At 71.1% G+C, this 12,793-nt stretch overlaps 2 protein-coding genes across 2 annotated transcripts in view; one reads left to right on the forward strand and one right to left on the reverse strand.

Annotated features, from left to right (window-relative positions):
- Nucleotides 1-1,177: 1,177 nt before the first annotated feature.
- On the forward strand, nt 1,178-3,981 carry LDLRAD2 (low density lipoprotein receptor class A domain containing 2). The gene is made up of 5 exons (XM_044421171.1): nt 1,178-1,283; nt 2,606-3,076; nt 3,164-3,313; nt 3,559-3,678; nt 3,767-3,981. Exons 1-5 carry the CDS (start codon nt 1,178-1,180, stop codon nt 3,979-3,981), a joined length of 1,062 nt encoding a protein of 353 aa, XP_044277106.1.
- Nucleotides 3,982-5,554: 1,573 nt separating this feature from the next.
- HSPG2 (heparan sulfate proteoglycan 2) overlaps nt 5,555-12,793 on the reverse strand; it is a 51,769-nt gene continuing 44,530 nt past the window's right edge. Inside the window, 17 exon segments of the mRNA XM_044421259.1 lie at nt 5,555-5,823; nt 6,607-6,710; nt 6,911-6,994; nt 7,077-7,147; nt 7,813-7,891; nt 8,062-8,137; nt 8,427-8,483; nt 9,081-9,203; nt 9,371-9,542; nt 9,707-9,951; nt 10,048-10,269; nt 10,342-10,440; nt 10,692-10,800; nt 11,021-11,130; nt 11,436-11,535; nt 11,645-11,789; nt 12,202-12,286. Coding sequence (XP_044277194.1) covers nt 5,651-5,823; nt 6,607-6,710; nt 6,911-6,994; nt 7,077-7,147; nt 7,813-7,891; nt 8,062-8,137; nt 8,427-8,483; nt 9,081-9,203; nt 9,371-9,542; nt 9,707-9,951; nt 10,048-10,269; nt 10,342-10,440; nt 10,692-10,800; nt 11,021-11,130; nt 11,436-11,535; nt 11,645-11,789; nt 12,202-12,286 — 2,054 coding nt within the window. The 3' untranslated portion in view covers nt 5,555-5,650.

The raw sequence follows: 12,793 nt of genomic DNA on the forward strand, positions 1-12,793 counted from the left end.
GCCGCGCACCCCCCGCCCCGGCCCCGCGGGCGCCGCTCGGGGGCGTGGCCGCTGGCGGGCGGCGGGCGGGGAGCGGCGGCTACCCGGAGAGCGGGGCCGGTCGGAAGGCGGCGCCCCCGGGGAAGGCCCGCCCGGTCCGGGCGAGGCCCCTCCGCGGGCCCCGCGCCTCGTGCCCTTCCCGGCCCCCGCCTCCCTGCTGGACAGCGCACAGGGCGGGCGGGCTGCAGGGCCACCGACCACCGGGGAAGCGGGCCGGGCCAGGCCGGGCCGTGGGTTAGGCAGGGGCCCGCGCGGCGGAGCGAAGCCCCGCCGCTGGCTCCCGAGGCGGGCGGAGAGGCCGCCAGGTGGCCGGGCGTCTCGGGGCAGGTTGCCGCTGGGCAGGCCGGGCGCCCCCCAGCGAGCGGCCTTGAAGAGGCCGCAGTGGGGCTCGGTGCCCCTCCGGCTCGGATCGCGCTGCCCCGAAATTCGCTCCTGAAGCGCCATCCTCCGGCCCGGCCTTGCCCCGAGGGCAGAGGCAGCTGCCCGCCTCCTCCGCGTGCCGGCGGGCTCGGCCCGGCCCGGCTCGGCGCGGGGCTCCGTGGGCTGGCAGGATGCTCGCGCTGCTCCCGCGATTCCCATCATCCCCATGGCAACGGAGCCATGCGCGCTCAGCAGCGGGGAATGCGGAGGTGAAGCAGGACAAAAGCCAGGCTGGGAGCCGTCGCGGGTGTTTTCAAAGGCGCGTACCCAGGAGGGGAGCGTTTCCAGTTCCTTCTGCCAGCAGCTTGCCGAGCGCCCCTTTGTCCTCCCCGCGGGCCGTGCCAAGGCGGCCTCCGCTCAGATGTGCCGGGGGAGGCCGGTGCAGCCCTGCCTCTCGCAGCTGTTACCCTCCTGGGCCGGCCCGCCTCTCCCCTCCTGCAGCCGGTGCCGAGAGGCGCCCGGAGGAGAGCTGGGGGCGAGGATGGGCGAGGAAAAGCAGGGAGGACGCTTGCGCAGGTGGGCCGCAGGGCTGCTTCTCTTGGCCCTCGCGGCCTCGGGGGTCTCAGCTATGCGGACAGGTAGGACGGACCCTCCGGGGCTTCCCGCGTTTCCCCTCCGGGCCCTCTGCCCCAGGATCTGCATGCTGGGCTTGGACGGCTGGTGGACCCAAAGTCCAGTCTGTCATGCCGGCTGAGCTGGTGGCGGAGTCCGCAGCCACATGCCGGGCGCTGCTTTCCGGTGCCCCAGCCGGCCCATGGCGCCCCGCGGGCTGGTGCTGCTGGCCTTGCCAAGAAAGCAGCTGAACGGCCCCGTTCACTGCGCTGGTACTGTACGTTCTGCCCTGACGGTGCCCAAGAAGCAGCCGGATGCGCCCCCTGGGGAACAGCAGGACCCTGCAGCGGTCTTTTGAAATGTGCTCAGAGGAGGCCAGATGGAAGGAGAGAATTCTGGTGTAGTAGCTTTAGGTGCTATTACCAGGGAAAGAGCAAGGCGGGGAGCATTTGCTGCTGGTATCGAAGAGTCACCGGAGGAAGCAGGCTAATCGACAGCCTTTCAACACACAAGGTGCAGCAGGAAGCGAGAAACGGCCGTGGGGGGGGGGGTCTTCAGGCCCCACCGCAGCCACATTGAAGTTTGTTTTCCCTTGCTTCTCTGCCAGAAGCCCTGTGGATCCAGCACTCGTGTTGCTTTCTTCTTTGGGGGGGGGGTCTTTTCCATCTCAGAACGGTGAGGAATAAACACCCCCATGCGGGAGTAGGAAGATCGAGGAGGAAGCTGTGTGGGCCTGCACTAGAAACATTAAGCTGGAGGCCACAGGCCGGTTGCAGGGCAGGTCTGGAAAGGGTGCAGCCTCCGGGACGGATGAGCCCCTACGCCTTTCCGCTGATTAAGCTGCACAGCCTGTAGCGCCTATCAGAAAAGGCTGCTTTGGATGCCGTGACATTAAAACCGATAAGCGTTTTGCTCCTGAGGATGTTGTCCAAATCCATTTCGAGATAACCATTTTGAATGGAACAGGGTGGTTTGGAGTGACAAGTTGCCGGAATGAGCTAGCTCCCCGGGCTGCCTGAATTAAATGCCCCAGAAGTGTGTGTGTGTGTGTGTGGGGGGGGAGGCCCCCTTGAGCTCCTGGCTGCTTGCTGGTTGTGCTCACTTGGATGTGCGTGTGAACAATGGGAATGGGATCGCTGGAATTCTGCATCTGGTTATTGTTTCTGGGTAACACTGAAGGGGACTATTAAAAGTGCTGTGCTCCTTTGGATTAAACAACAGTACAGGCTCTCAGCATGTTAAGGCGGAGAGATTTCTCAGGGCGTGAGCCTCCCGGGAGAAGCGGCCTGCAGTTCTTGAGAACTGACTGCGGCTGCAGTGAGCATTCTCCCTGCCCCATCCTCGTGGGGAAGTTGCAGCCGAGGGTGGGGCGGTCGTAGCGCAAGGACGCATCTCAGGTGCGGGCTGCACCTTTCCGAAATGTTCACACGACCCACTAAGAGCTGGGCCAGCTCTGAGGAGTTCTGCAACCCATTAGGCGCCTGCTGGACACCCCCAAGCATGGCCAGGACCTTCTTCAGAGGTAATCTCAAAGCGTAACATCCTGTGCAGAGCCGCTTCAGATGTCTGTCTGTCTGTCGCTCCCTCCCAACAGCAAGTCTGGTCGATTTCTGTGGCCAGACCCTCCAGGGGGATGGGGTGATCTTAACCTCCCACCGGGACTCTCGGCGCTTCTACTTCGTGGCCACTGGCACGGACTGCCAGCTTACCCTGCAGGCTGCGTCCCCCCGAGACAAGGTCCAGTTCCAGTTCCGCTTCTTCCTGGTGTACAGCTTGCTGCGCGTGCCTCCCAGCGGCGCACCCGGTGCCGGCAAGAGCCCCCAGCCGCCGGGCTCCCCTTGGCCCCCCGGCCAGCGGGAGGCCACGGGCCTGTGCACGGCGGGCCCCTACGTGCGCTTCTACGACGGCGAGGACCGCTCCGGCACGCCGCTGGGGACGGCGCTGTGCGGGACGAACATCCCCAGGCCCGTGCGCTCCACCGGCAGCCGCCTGACGCTGCGGCTCGTGACTCGCGGCCAGCAGCCCCGTGTGGACTTCGTTGGCGATTTCACCTCCCTCCGGACCGGTAAGGCGGGTGGGCCGGCCGGGCCGGCGGTGGGGCCAGGCCAGTCCGGCCCCTCGGCCCCGTCCCACCCGCTGCCTGGTCCCGCAGGGCTGAACGCTTCGGCTTGCCGCGCCGAGTCCTACTTCCCCTGCCGCAACGGCGCCTGCATCCCCCCTGGCCTGGTGTGCGACGGCAGCGGGGTGGACAACTGTGGCGACGGCACGGACCAGGCTGCCCAGCCGCCGGCCCGCTGCAAAGGTGAGCGCGGCTGCGGCAGGGGAGGGGAGGCTTGGGCGGCCCGGCCCCCCTCGCTGGCTGCCCTCGGGGGAGAGCATGAAGGAAGGGGCAGCCAGGGAGGAACTCTGCCCCTGCTGCTTCAGGGCTCGGGGCCTGCGCAGCCTCCGGCGCACGTGGGGAGGGAGGCGGGTGCCCCTGGCTTTGGCGCTGCTTCCGGCCGGCCGGGAAGTGGGGCGCCCGCTTCACCCCTGCCTTCTCCTCCCCAGGCCCCACCACCCCTGTGCTGCCCCCGTCTGCAGCTAGCGTCCTGCCAACCCAGGCTTCCTGTGCCAGGTCCCGAGACGGCCGGCTGCTGCCCCCCGGCGGGTCTGCCCGGGATGACGCAGGTAGCCTCACGGGGCGGCCTCGAGCGGCGGAGGGGGCCCCACGGCCGGCCCCACTCTCCTGCCCCTGACCGCCTTTCTTCTTCCGCAGCGCGGTGGAAGCCTCTCCTCGTCTCGCTGGCCGCCCTCGTCGGTGCTGCCGTGCTGTACTGGTGCTGCCGGAACCCTGGCTGGCTGCTCTGGAGGGCCGGCGCCTGCAGACGCCGGCCCGGCCACAGTCCCGCCGGCCACCTCTGCACATGCTGCCGTGGCCACCGAGCGCTGGCCAAGGTGACCCCGCAGGGGAGCCCCGAGCCCCCTGTGTGATGCAGGTTTCCCTGGACTGGGGGCTCTGGCCGTGGAGGCGGCCGGGGCCACTGCAGAGCGGCCGTCTCCCATAAGCCTGGCCTGCCCTGCCCCCCGAGCCCCCCCAAGCAGCACGGAGCTGGATCACGTGACGCTGCGCGGGGCCCTCCTGGCGGCGAGTCGCAGACGACCAGTGGGGAACGCCCGGCTCCCACCAGGGAATCCTGCAGCTGGGCGTCCCAGGGGGAATCTGTCACTGGGGATGGAACGCAGCCGGAGAAGCGGTGGCCAGAGCGGTGAGGATCGTGCTCTCGGCTCCCACCCGGGGGGTGAAACCGGCCCGCCACCCCGCTCCCGCCGGGGCCAGGCCAGCACGTGCTGCTGCGGCAGAGGGTGGCGAAGAGAGGAGACGCAGCGCCCCCAGGCTCGTGGGGTTCAGCACCATTTATTTATGAAAAAGGCAAAACAAGGGGGGCAGGCGGGGAGGTGAAGCTGGGAACGAGGTCGGAGCGACGCGAGCACGGCAGGGCCTGCCCCACTGGCCCCGGGAGGGCTGCGGGGCAGTTGCGGGTTCGCGGGGCCGGGCCACCACGCGTGGCAAGGCGGGAGCGTGGCCGCGAGCGCACAGCCTGCCGGAGGAGGCAGCGCAGGGCCCCTCTGGGGACACGCCGGGGCGCCGGACGAGGCCCTGCCCGGGGCTGCCCCCGGTGTCTGCGGAGGGAGCCGTGCGGAGCGCCCGTCCTCGGTTCCGCCCGTCACCCGGCGAGGGTGCCCCCCGTCTGGAGGCTGGACAGGAGCGCCTGCCGGGGCTCGTGGCACGGGGAGGAGGGGGCGCTCTGGCAGCCCCCTCCAGCACTGCCCTGCAGGGAACGGTGCGCGCCCGGAAGGGGCCTGGGAGTGTCCGGCAGCCAGGGCCCAGGTCGGGGGGCCCGGCCACCGCGGCCTCTCGCCCTGCAGGTGGGAGTGGGGGCCCGGGTGGGGCGGCAGGCGGAGAGCCCGCTGGGGCCCCGCACGGTAAGGCACTGAAGGTGTGGTGGGAGCTGCCGGGTCCCCGTGGCCACGCGCTCCCCGTCCCGGCTTCACCTGTGGCCGGGGCCGCCGAGGATCACACAGCGTGGGGGGCGCAGAAGCCTCCGCCTCCACCTGGGGGGGCCGGTGGGGAAAAGTGCGGCGTGTGCAGGAAGTCGGGGTGGCAGGGGCCCCGCGTGGCTGCCCCCTCCCACCCCAGCAAGGGAGTCCCGTCTCCTTCGGGAGCCGCCTGTCTTTGGTCATGGCCTGCCGGGCCAGCCTGGCAGCTGCATTGGAGGAGCCGGGGGCCTCGGGCGTGTCTGCCCCCCCCGCCCCCCGTGGGGCACGCTCCTCCGGCACAGCGCCACCCAGGCCTTCTGGGGCAGCTCCCCACCCTGCCGCGTCCGCCGTGCTGCCTCCGTCCTTCCCGTGGGGGCGGCAGGCGGGGGGGATGGGCCGGAAAGGCCCCCCCATTCTGCCGCTCGCACAAAGAGCACCAGCCGCCGCCTCCCCCTCCCCTCCACGTTGGGAGGAGCAAAGCACCATTTTCCTGTGTTTCTTTCTTTAAAAAATTCATCATCATCATAATAAAATAATAATAATAATAATAATAATAATAGACGTCTCTCAGTGGGCCTGGTGGCGGCCGAGGGCAGTGGGGCGCGGGCGAGGCGAGCCCGGCCTACGAGGGGCACTCGCGGGAGTTCAGCCGGGCCTCCGCCTGGTGCTGCATGTCGACCGGCTGCTGGGGCTGCTGGCCGGGCCGCTCGTTGGCGAGGACCACGTTCTTGATGCACCCCGTGATTCCCGAGACGTACTTCCCGGCGGTCAGGGTCCGGATGTCGGGGGCCCCCCCTGTGTGGAGGGAACGGGGCCGTCAGCCCGGCGAGTCGCTCCAGGGGTGCGGCCCTCCTGGCCCCCACGCTCCCCGTGCGGACACCCCAGTATGTGGGCGCCCCGCGGGGCCCACAGATGCCGGTCGGGGCGGAGGGCGCGGGCCGTTCGCGTCTGCCTGCTCTGCTCGGCTTGGCTCTCGAGGGCGGAAGCGCCTCCGCCAAGCCTCCGCTGCTGGTGCCGAGCGCTCCGTTACGCGGGGGGCTGCGGCCCGTGGACCCCAGCCCGGCCCTCCAGGCCCCTCCGAGACGGAATCCGGCCCGTGGCTGGAGGCGCTGGGCCCGCCAGCTGCTCCCCGACCTCGCTGCTGGTGGAACCCCCAGGGCGGCCCCTCCGGCGCGGGGCCACGGCTTCCACGTGGGCGGGATGCGTCGGAGGGCCGTCCCCCCACAGGGCCGCCCGTTTCCGCCCGAGAGGCACAGCCCCCTCCTCCTGCGGCCGGCGGGCCCTTTCTCTCCAAGGGAGAGCAATGCGCCCGCTCCTTCTCAAGCCGTTTCTGCGACGGGAGGAGGGGGGTGCAGGAAAAACGGGCCAGCGAACCGAACGGTCAGCCCTTCCGCTCGCTTTTCCTGCAGTCGGCAAAGAGGCACCTGCTCCGAGCGCCACAGGGCACTTTCCGCGGGGGGGGGGGTCGGGGGGGGGGGGGCTCTGGAAGGGGCCAGAGGCGAGGGCTGGCCAGTCCGAGGCAGAGCTGCGGGAAGCATCACGGAGGCCCGGCTCGCTCCCCAGGTGGAGGGCACTTGCCTAGATAAACCGGCCCCCTGGTGTTCACCATGATGTTCTTGCCGGCTGACTCCCCGGTGACCATCTCCTCTCCGTCCACTTGAAGGAAGCCCTTCTTCCCTTCCCTGCGAAGGAGGTGGGCGGCAGGTCAGGAGGGCCCCAGACGGCTTCCGCCGTGGAGGAGGAGGCTCCCGCGTGGCCCGCATGGCGGAACGGCGGGCCCCACCAGAGGGCATCGCGGGACCCCACAGGAAGCCCGGCCCGCCTCGTTTCTTTGCCCCGCGTGGGGCTGGGACCTCCTCCACGGCCCGGCCCGGCCACTCACCGGAGCGCCGTCACGCGGTGCCACTCGCCGTCGTCCACGGGGTCCTCGGAGACGATGTTGGCCTCGCCGCTGCCCAGCTGGTAGCTGCAGGGGAGGCGTGGCAGCGTCAGGGGGCGCCCTCGCCTAGGCACGCGACGGGGAGGGGGCCGAGGGCAGCGCCGCTTACCTGAACACCAGGTGCCCCTCCTTCAGCCCGAGGCTGATGAAATCCTTCGCCTTGCCGCTCTGCCCCGCCTCCTGCAACGACGGAGACCAAGGCTGCTCAGCGGCGGGGTGCGGCGCCCCCACGGCAGCCCCCCACGGGGGGAGGAGCGCCGCCCCGCCTCTGCCGGGCGGGAGGGCTGGCAGGGGCCGTGCGGAAGCCTTGCCCCCCCCCACTCCCAGGCGCCTGAGCAGCACCGCTGCAGCGAGCTCTTGGGGCGCATGCTCATGCGGGGGCAGCCGGCCCATGTGCCCCAGCAGCCAAGCAAGCAAGCAAGCCAGCCCAGCCCAGCCCAGCCAGTAGGTACCTGGCTAGCAACATGCTGCTCCAGACCCTCCTCCCCGGTGGCCTGGAAAGAAGAGAGAGCCCGGAGAGGCCGTGCACGGAGGGCCAGGGTTAGCAGGGGCGTGCGGAGGCGCCTGCGCCATGCAGACGGGCAGCGGTGGCCCGGGGACCACGGCGGGGGCGTGCGCGGGGGGCGGCGCCTGGCATGCAGCCCCACGGCAACCGGCCTCGAGCGGCCCTCTTCCCCAGAGCGCAAGCGGGCTCTCCTCCCGCCGCCGGTCTTCGCAGCGCCGAGGGGCCACGACGGCCCGACGGGGGCCGGCAGGAGGCCCGCGGGACTGGCCCGCCTCCTCCTGCCGCTGGCCCCGTGCTGCCGGGCCCCCTCGCCCCCCCACTCCCCCGCGGCCCCACTCACCACGCCCTGCCAGAGCAGCAGCCCGCTCGGGGAGCCGGTCCGCACTTCCAGCTCAATCGTCTCTGGCGCGTCGGGGAGGCTGCAAGGGAAAGGGCCCGGGGTGGGGATGCGCGGAAGGGGGCCGCTCGGGGGCCCTGCAGCGACCGGGCTCAGACCGCCGGGCGGCTGGCGCTTTGTGGGGCTGCGTGTGCCCCCTGGGAGGGGGTGGGGTGGGCAGGGTGCCCGTGGGGGCCTCTCGGGCACTCTCACCTCCTGGGGAAAGCGTGGCGTGGCAGGGCCACGTAGCCGCCGTCGTGGAAGTAGGCGCCGTACTGACCGGGAGCATCTGGCGGATCAGAGGGGCGCGTGAGCTGGACTGCGGAGCGATCCCATCAGCCACGGTGGTGACCGCAGCAGCCAGAGGGGAGGGGAGGGGAGGGGAGGGGGTGGCGCCTAAGGGAGGGACGCGGCCCCCGCCACAGGTGTGGCCCTGTGGCAGATGGCAGGCCACGTGCTGGCTTAGCCGGCCCCCCCCACTGGGGGTCTTCCCACCGTCCATCCGCAGCCCCCTTTGGGGTCAGGCTCGGCAGGGCAGCCCCCCGCCCTGAAAGACGACGGGGCCGGGGCCCGCGTACCGTTTCCTCCGCTGCCCTCGGGAGCCCACTCGGTGTTCAGCTGGCGCTGCGACTCGTCTGCACGGCAAAGAAATGGGCGCAGGGCTCACGCCGGGGAGAGGCGCCTTCGGCCCAGAGACCCAATTTCTCCCTCCCCCGGACCCCCCAGCTTGGCCGCGACCGCTGACCGGCTCGTGCGCAACCCGTGCGCACACTCCCCCCCCCCCGGAGGCTCGGGGTGGCGGGAAGGGCCACGCTCGGGGCAGCTGCCGTTTTGGGCCCACCCCGCCTGCCCCGAACACGGCCCTGAGTGCTGGCCCCGAGAGGGGATTTTGCCCCCGACTCTGCACCTCGCTTTACAGGGTCACTGGCCAAGTCGGGGGAAGACCGAGTGACGTACAAGGTCGCCCCGCCACACTCCCCCAAATTAAACCTTCCTGTTTTGACGCATTTTACTATTTCCAAAAATGCATTTGATGTTTACACTGAGATGCGTTCCAGGCTTTTATCGGGCTTCCCGGTTGAAAAGTTCTTGTATTTAAGGCATCTATCATGTATTGGGTCGGTTGGTTTGCAATGCTGGGTTCCCAGCTCCCAGAATCCCTTCGGGATAAAAGGTGGGCTGGACATTTTGGAAACCGGTATGCAGAATCCATCGACAACCCCGGAGCTTACCGTGTTCGCAGTAGGCGCCCAGGAAACCCGGGGGGCACTCACAGGCGGTGTCTCGGCAGGTGCCCCCATTCAGGCAGGGGTGTTGGAGCCGGCACTGAACCTCGGCCACCTCGCAGCGCTCCCCTGCAGGGGGACACGGAGACGCTGGACAAGGGGCTGGGAGGACCTGCGGGGGCGACCCCCCGCCCGCAGGAGGAGGCCGGGCCAGGCACGTGGCGTGGGGGACGAGGCCCGAAGGCGGGCAAGCGAAGCCACAGCGGGGCGGCCGCCAGGGCCCGCCGTTCCCTCACCCTGGTAGCCGTCCGGGCAGAGGCACTGGAACTCATACTCGCCGGTGAGCAGGCACTTGCCCCCGTGCCGGCAGGGCCGGCGGTCGCAGGGAGAGCTGTCGGCGCACTGTGAGATGCCGCGGCTCTCCAGGAAGCTGTAGGAAATGTCCACCTTCTTCCCGTTGACCAAGACCTGCAGGGGAAGAACGCCAGCGGCCTCGCTCCAGCCCCCACCGGCTTCCCGTCGCGGGGCCCCGCCGGGGAAGCTCCCCCTGCTGCGGGGGCCGTGCCGGGGCCGCCCCCGCAGCACGGAGGGGCCGTGGGGCCCGGAGCCCCTCCTCCCGCGAGCCCGCGCACCTCTCCGATGCAGCCGTCGAAGTGGCTGGAGGCGTTGGCCGCGGGCGGCAGGTGGGTGGCGGCGTCGACCCCCCCCAGGAACATAGCGGTGCGCAGGTTGAGGCCCTGGCTCTTCCCGGGCGAGGAGCGCTTCACGGGCCGCTCGTCGTCCACCCGCAGGGCACCGTCCTTGTTGAGGCGCTCGGCCGTCACCTTGTGCCACTGGCCCAGCCGCAGGGGCCGGGCGCTGCGCAGGACGGCGGTGCCTGGGGGGCAGAGCAGAGCAGAGCAGGGGGGTGGAGGGGGGCCGTGCCACCCTGTCCCGCAGGGGTCCCCCGGGGCGCAGGGAGAGCGGCCCGCACCTGATCCGAGCTCGTAGCGGAACTCCACGTGCCCGCCGGCCACGCTGAGCGAGACGAAGTCGGCCACGGGCGCCCCGTCGCCCCCGCTGAAGAGGACGAGGCCGTTGGGGGAGAGCGGCTTGATCTCGACGTCCAGGCGCAGCTCGTGGTGGATGTTGGTGAGCGGTGGGTACGAGATGAAGGCGTCGCCCCCGTGGAAGTGCGGCGTGGTCACGGTGGCCCCTGCGCAGAGGGGGCGGGGTCAGCCGGGGCGCCCCGCGGTCCCTGGCCCCCCGCCCCGGCCCCGTCACTCACCGGCCGTGCACTTCTCCCCGAGTCGGCCCAGCAGGCAGCGGCAAAGGTAGCCCTCCCCGGAGGCTCGGTTCACGCAGGTGGCGTCGGGGCCGCAGGCCTCTGCGGGGACGGCAGGGGGCGGCAGTGAGGGGCGGGGGCCCACGGGCAAGCACGGCCTGCCCCCCCAGAAGGCCCCCCCACGCTTTTTGGGTCACCAACAGTTATGGGAAAACCAAACGGCTGCCGGAGAAGGCGGTTTCCCGGAGGACTGGGCCGCCCCCTCCAAGCTCGGGCAACGCTCCGTGGCTGCTGGCCCCCGAGGCGGAGCAGAGCAGGCAGGGGAGCCCTTGTGGACGGGGGGGGCAGCCTACCTGGGTGGCAGCGCAGGGCCTGGGGGTGCTCGCAGTTGCTGCCCGCGAACCCCGGCGGGCACTGGCACTCGTAGCTGCTGCTCTCCGAGTCCTGGCAGAGGCCGCCGTTCTGCGGGGAGAGAGAGACGACGGGCGCTTGCGGCCACGGTGGGAGGCGCATGCGGGGGCCTGGCTGAGCAGCCCCCTCCTCCCGCAGGGCCGCTCCTTGGCTTTCTGGCCTCCATCAGCCGCCCCGTTTTAGGGGCAGCTCGGCAGCGCCCCTTCGTGGCCAAGGAGGGCCGCAAAAGAGCCGCAGGAAGCGTCGAGCGGGACAGGCAAAGGAATGGTACCTGGCACGGCTGGTCGCGGCACGTGGGGCAGCTGGAGACGCCGTGGGCCTGCAGGTCGAGGTCCTGGAAGATCACCTCCTTGCCCTGGATGATCAGCTGCCTCACGCATCCTGCAAGGGGAGGCGGGCGCTCAGGCGGGCGGCCCTGGGGACCGTCAGTGCGCTGCTCGCCCAGCGGGGGCCGCTGGGCCTCTCCGTGCCGGTGGCTCAGCCCGGAGCACACGGGCCGAAGGAGCAGGGACGCTCGCTCCGCGCCCGGCTGGCAGGAGCGCTGGCGGCCGAGGGAGGCCTGGGCCTGGGCCCGGGCCAGGGTGGGCGGCACGGCGTGCGGCCTCCGGCGGGTCGCATGCTCGGCGCAGCCCGCCTTGCAGGGCTGGGGGTAGGGTGAGGCGAGGAGGCTGCCTCAGAGCGCTCACCGATGAAGCCGCTGCTGAGGCCCGTCTTCGCGATGGTGGCGTAGTTTGGGTACCCGCCCAGGTACAGCTCCTCGTTGAGGTCCAGGCCCTGGAACTTGCCCTGGGGAGGGGCAGAGGGGGCGGCGTGAGGGCTGCGCATGCGGCCGCTGGCAGAGCTCCTGTGCCTGCGGGGCCCCGAGGACGGGGGCCCCTCCCGCCCGGCGGCTCACCTGGGACGTGCCGTTCACCGGGGGCTGGTTGTCCAGCACGAGGGCGCCCTGGGTGAGGTTGCGGAAGAGCCGGACCGTGTGGAACTTGCCCAGCTTGATGGGCGAAGGGTGGCGGATGGTGGCCATGCCGGAGCCGGCGTCGAACCTGCAACACCAGGCGGCTTGGAGGGGCCGAGGCGCCGCAGCCCCTCGCCCCCCGCGCCCCGGGGCAGCATGCAAGCCGGCCGGGCTCAGCCTACCCCAGGGGCTCCCCGCAGACATGTTGGGTGGCCCGGGCCGGGCTGCTGCGGGCGAGGCGGCCGCACCCAGGGGGCGACGGACAGCCCGGCGCCCAGGCAATGATGGGGGGGGCAGAGGCGCGTTTGGCGATCGGGACGCCGTCTTCTCGCACCCAGAGCCCTCGCGGCCGGCCCTGTACCGGCGCGCGTTGGGCCCACAGGCCCCGGCGGGGAGGCCCCTTCCTCCGCGTGGTTGCACGCCCGCCGCCAGGCCGCCCCGGGGGTCCTGCGTGGGGGTGCCTGGTCCCCCCTGCCCGTGCCCGCCGGCCAGCACCTCACCTGAGCTCCGGACGGCCCCCCACCAGTCCAAAGGACACGAAATCGGTGCCCGTGTTCTCCTTCTGGCCGTTGTACACCAGCATGCCTGTCGAGAGGGCGCTCGGATCAGGGCCGGCACGGCATCGGGGTGCGTGCTGCCGCAGCTGCAGAGAATCTGCGGCCTGCCCAGCCACCCCGATCGTCCAGGCGGGCCCGTGGCCGGGCCGTGGAATGGGGTCAGGGCAGCTGGCCGGGAGGAGCCGACCGCCGGCCCCTCGTGGCCCCCCGGCACGACCAGAGGTCTGGAGTCAAGGAAGTGGGGTTAGGCAGGCCCGGGGGGTGCAGCCCGGCTAGCCAGGCAGGCAGGTGAATGCGGGCGCCCCAAGCCCACAGCAGCCCCCCGCGGATCTGGGGGTTAGTTTGCAGCGGGCTGCCTGCGGGCAGGGCAGGGCGGGCGCAGCTCAAGCCACACACACCACACGCCGCACAGGCCACCCTGGCAGGTTAGGAGAGGCACCCGGCCTTCCGGGAAGAAGCGGCAGTCCAGCACGGATGCAACTTACCTGAGTAAAGCATGAGAGCTGGAAAGGGCAGGGGAGGGAAGAGCAGAGAG

Source organism: Varanus komodoensis, unplaced genomic scaffold, assembly GCF_004798865.1.
Source record: "Varanus komodoensis strain SLA01 unplaced genomic scaffold, ASM479886v1 scaffold116, whole genome shotgun sequence".
In the NCBI taxonomy this organism is placed as follows: Eukaryota; Metazoa; Chordata; class Lepidosauria; order Squamata; family Varanidae; genus Varanus; species Varanus komodoensis.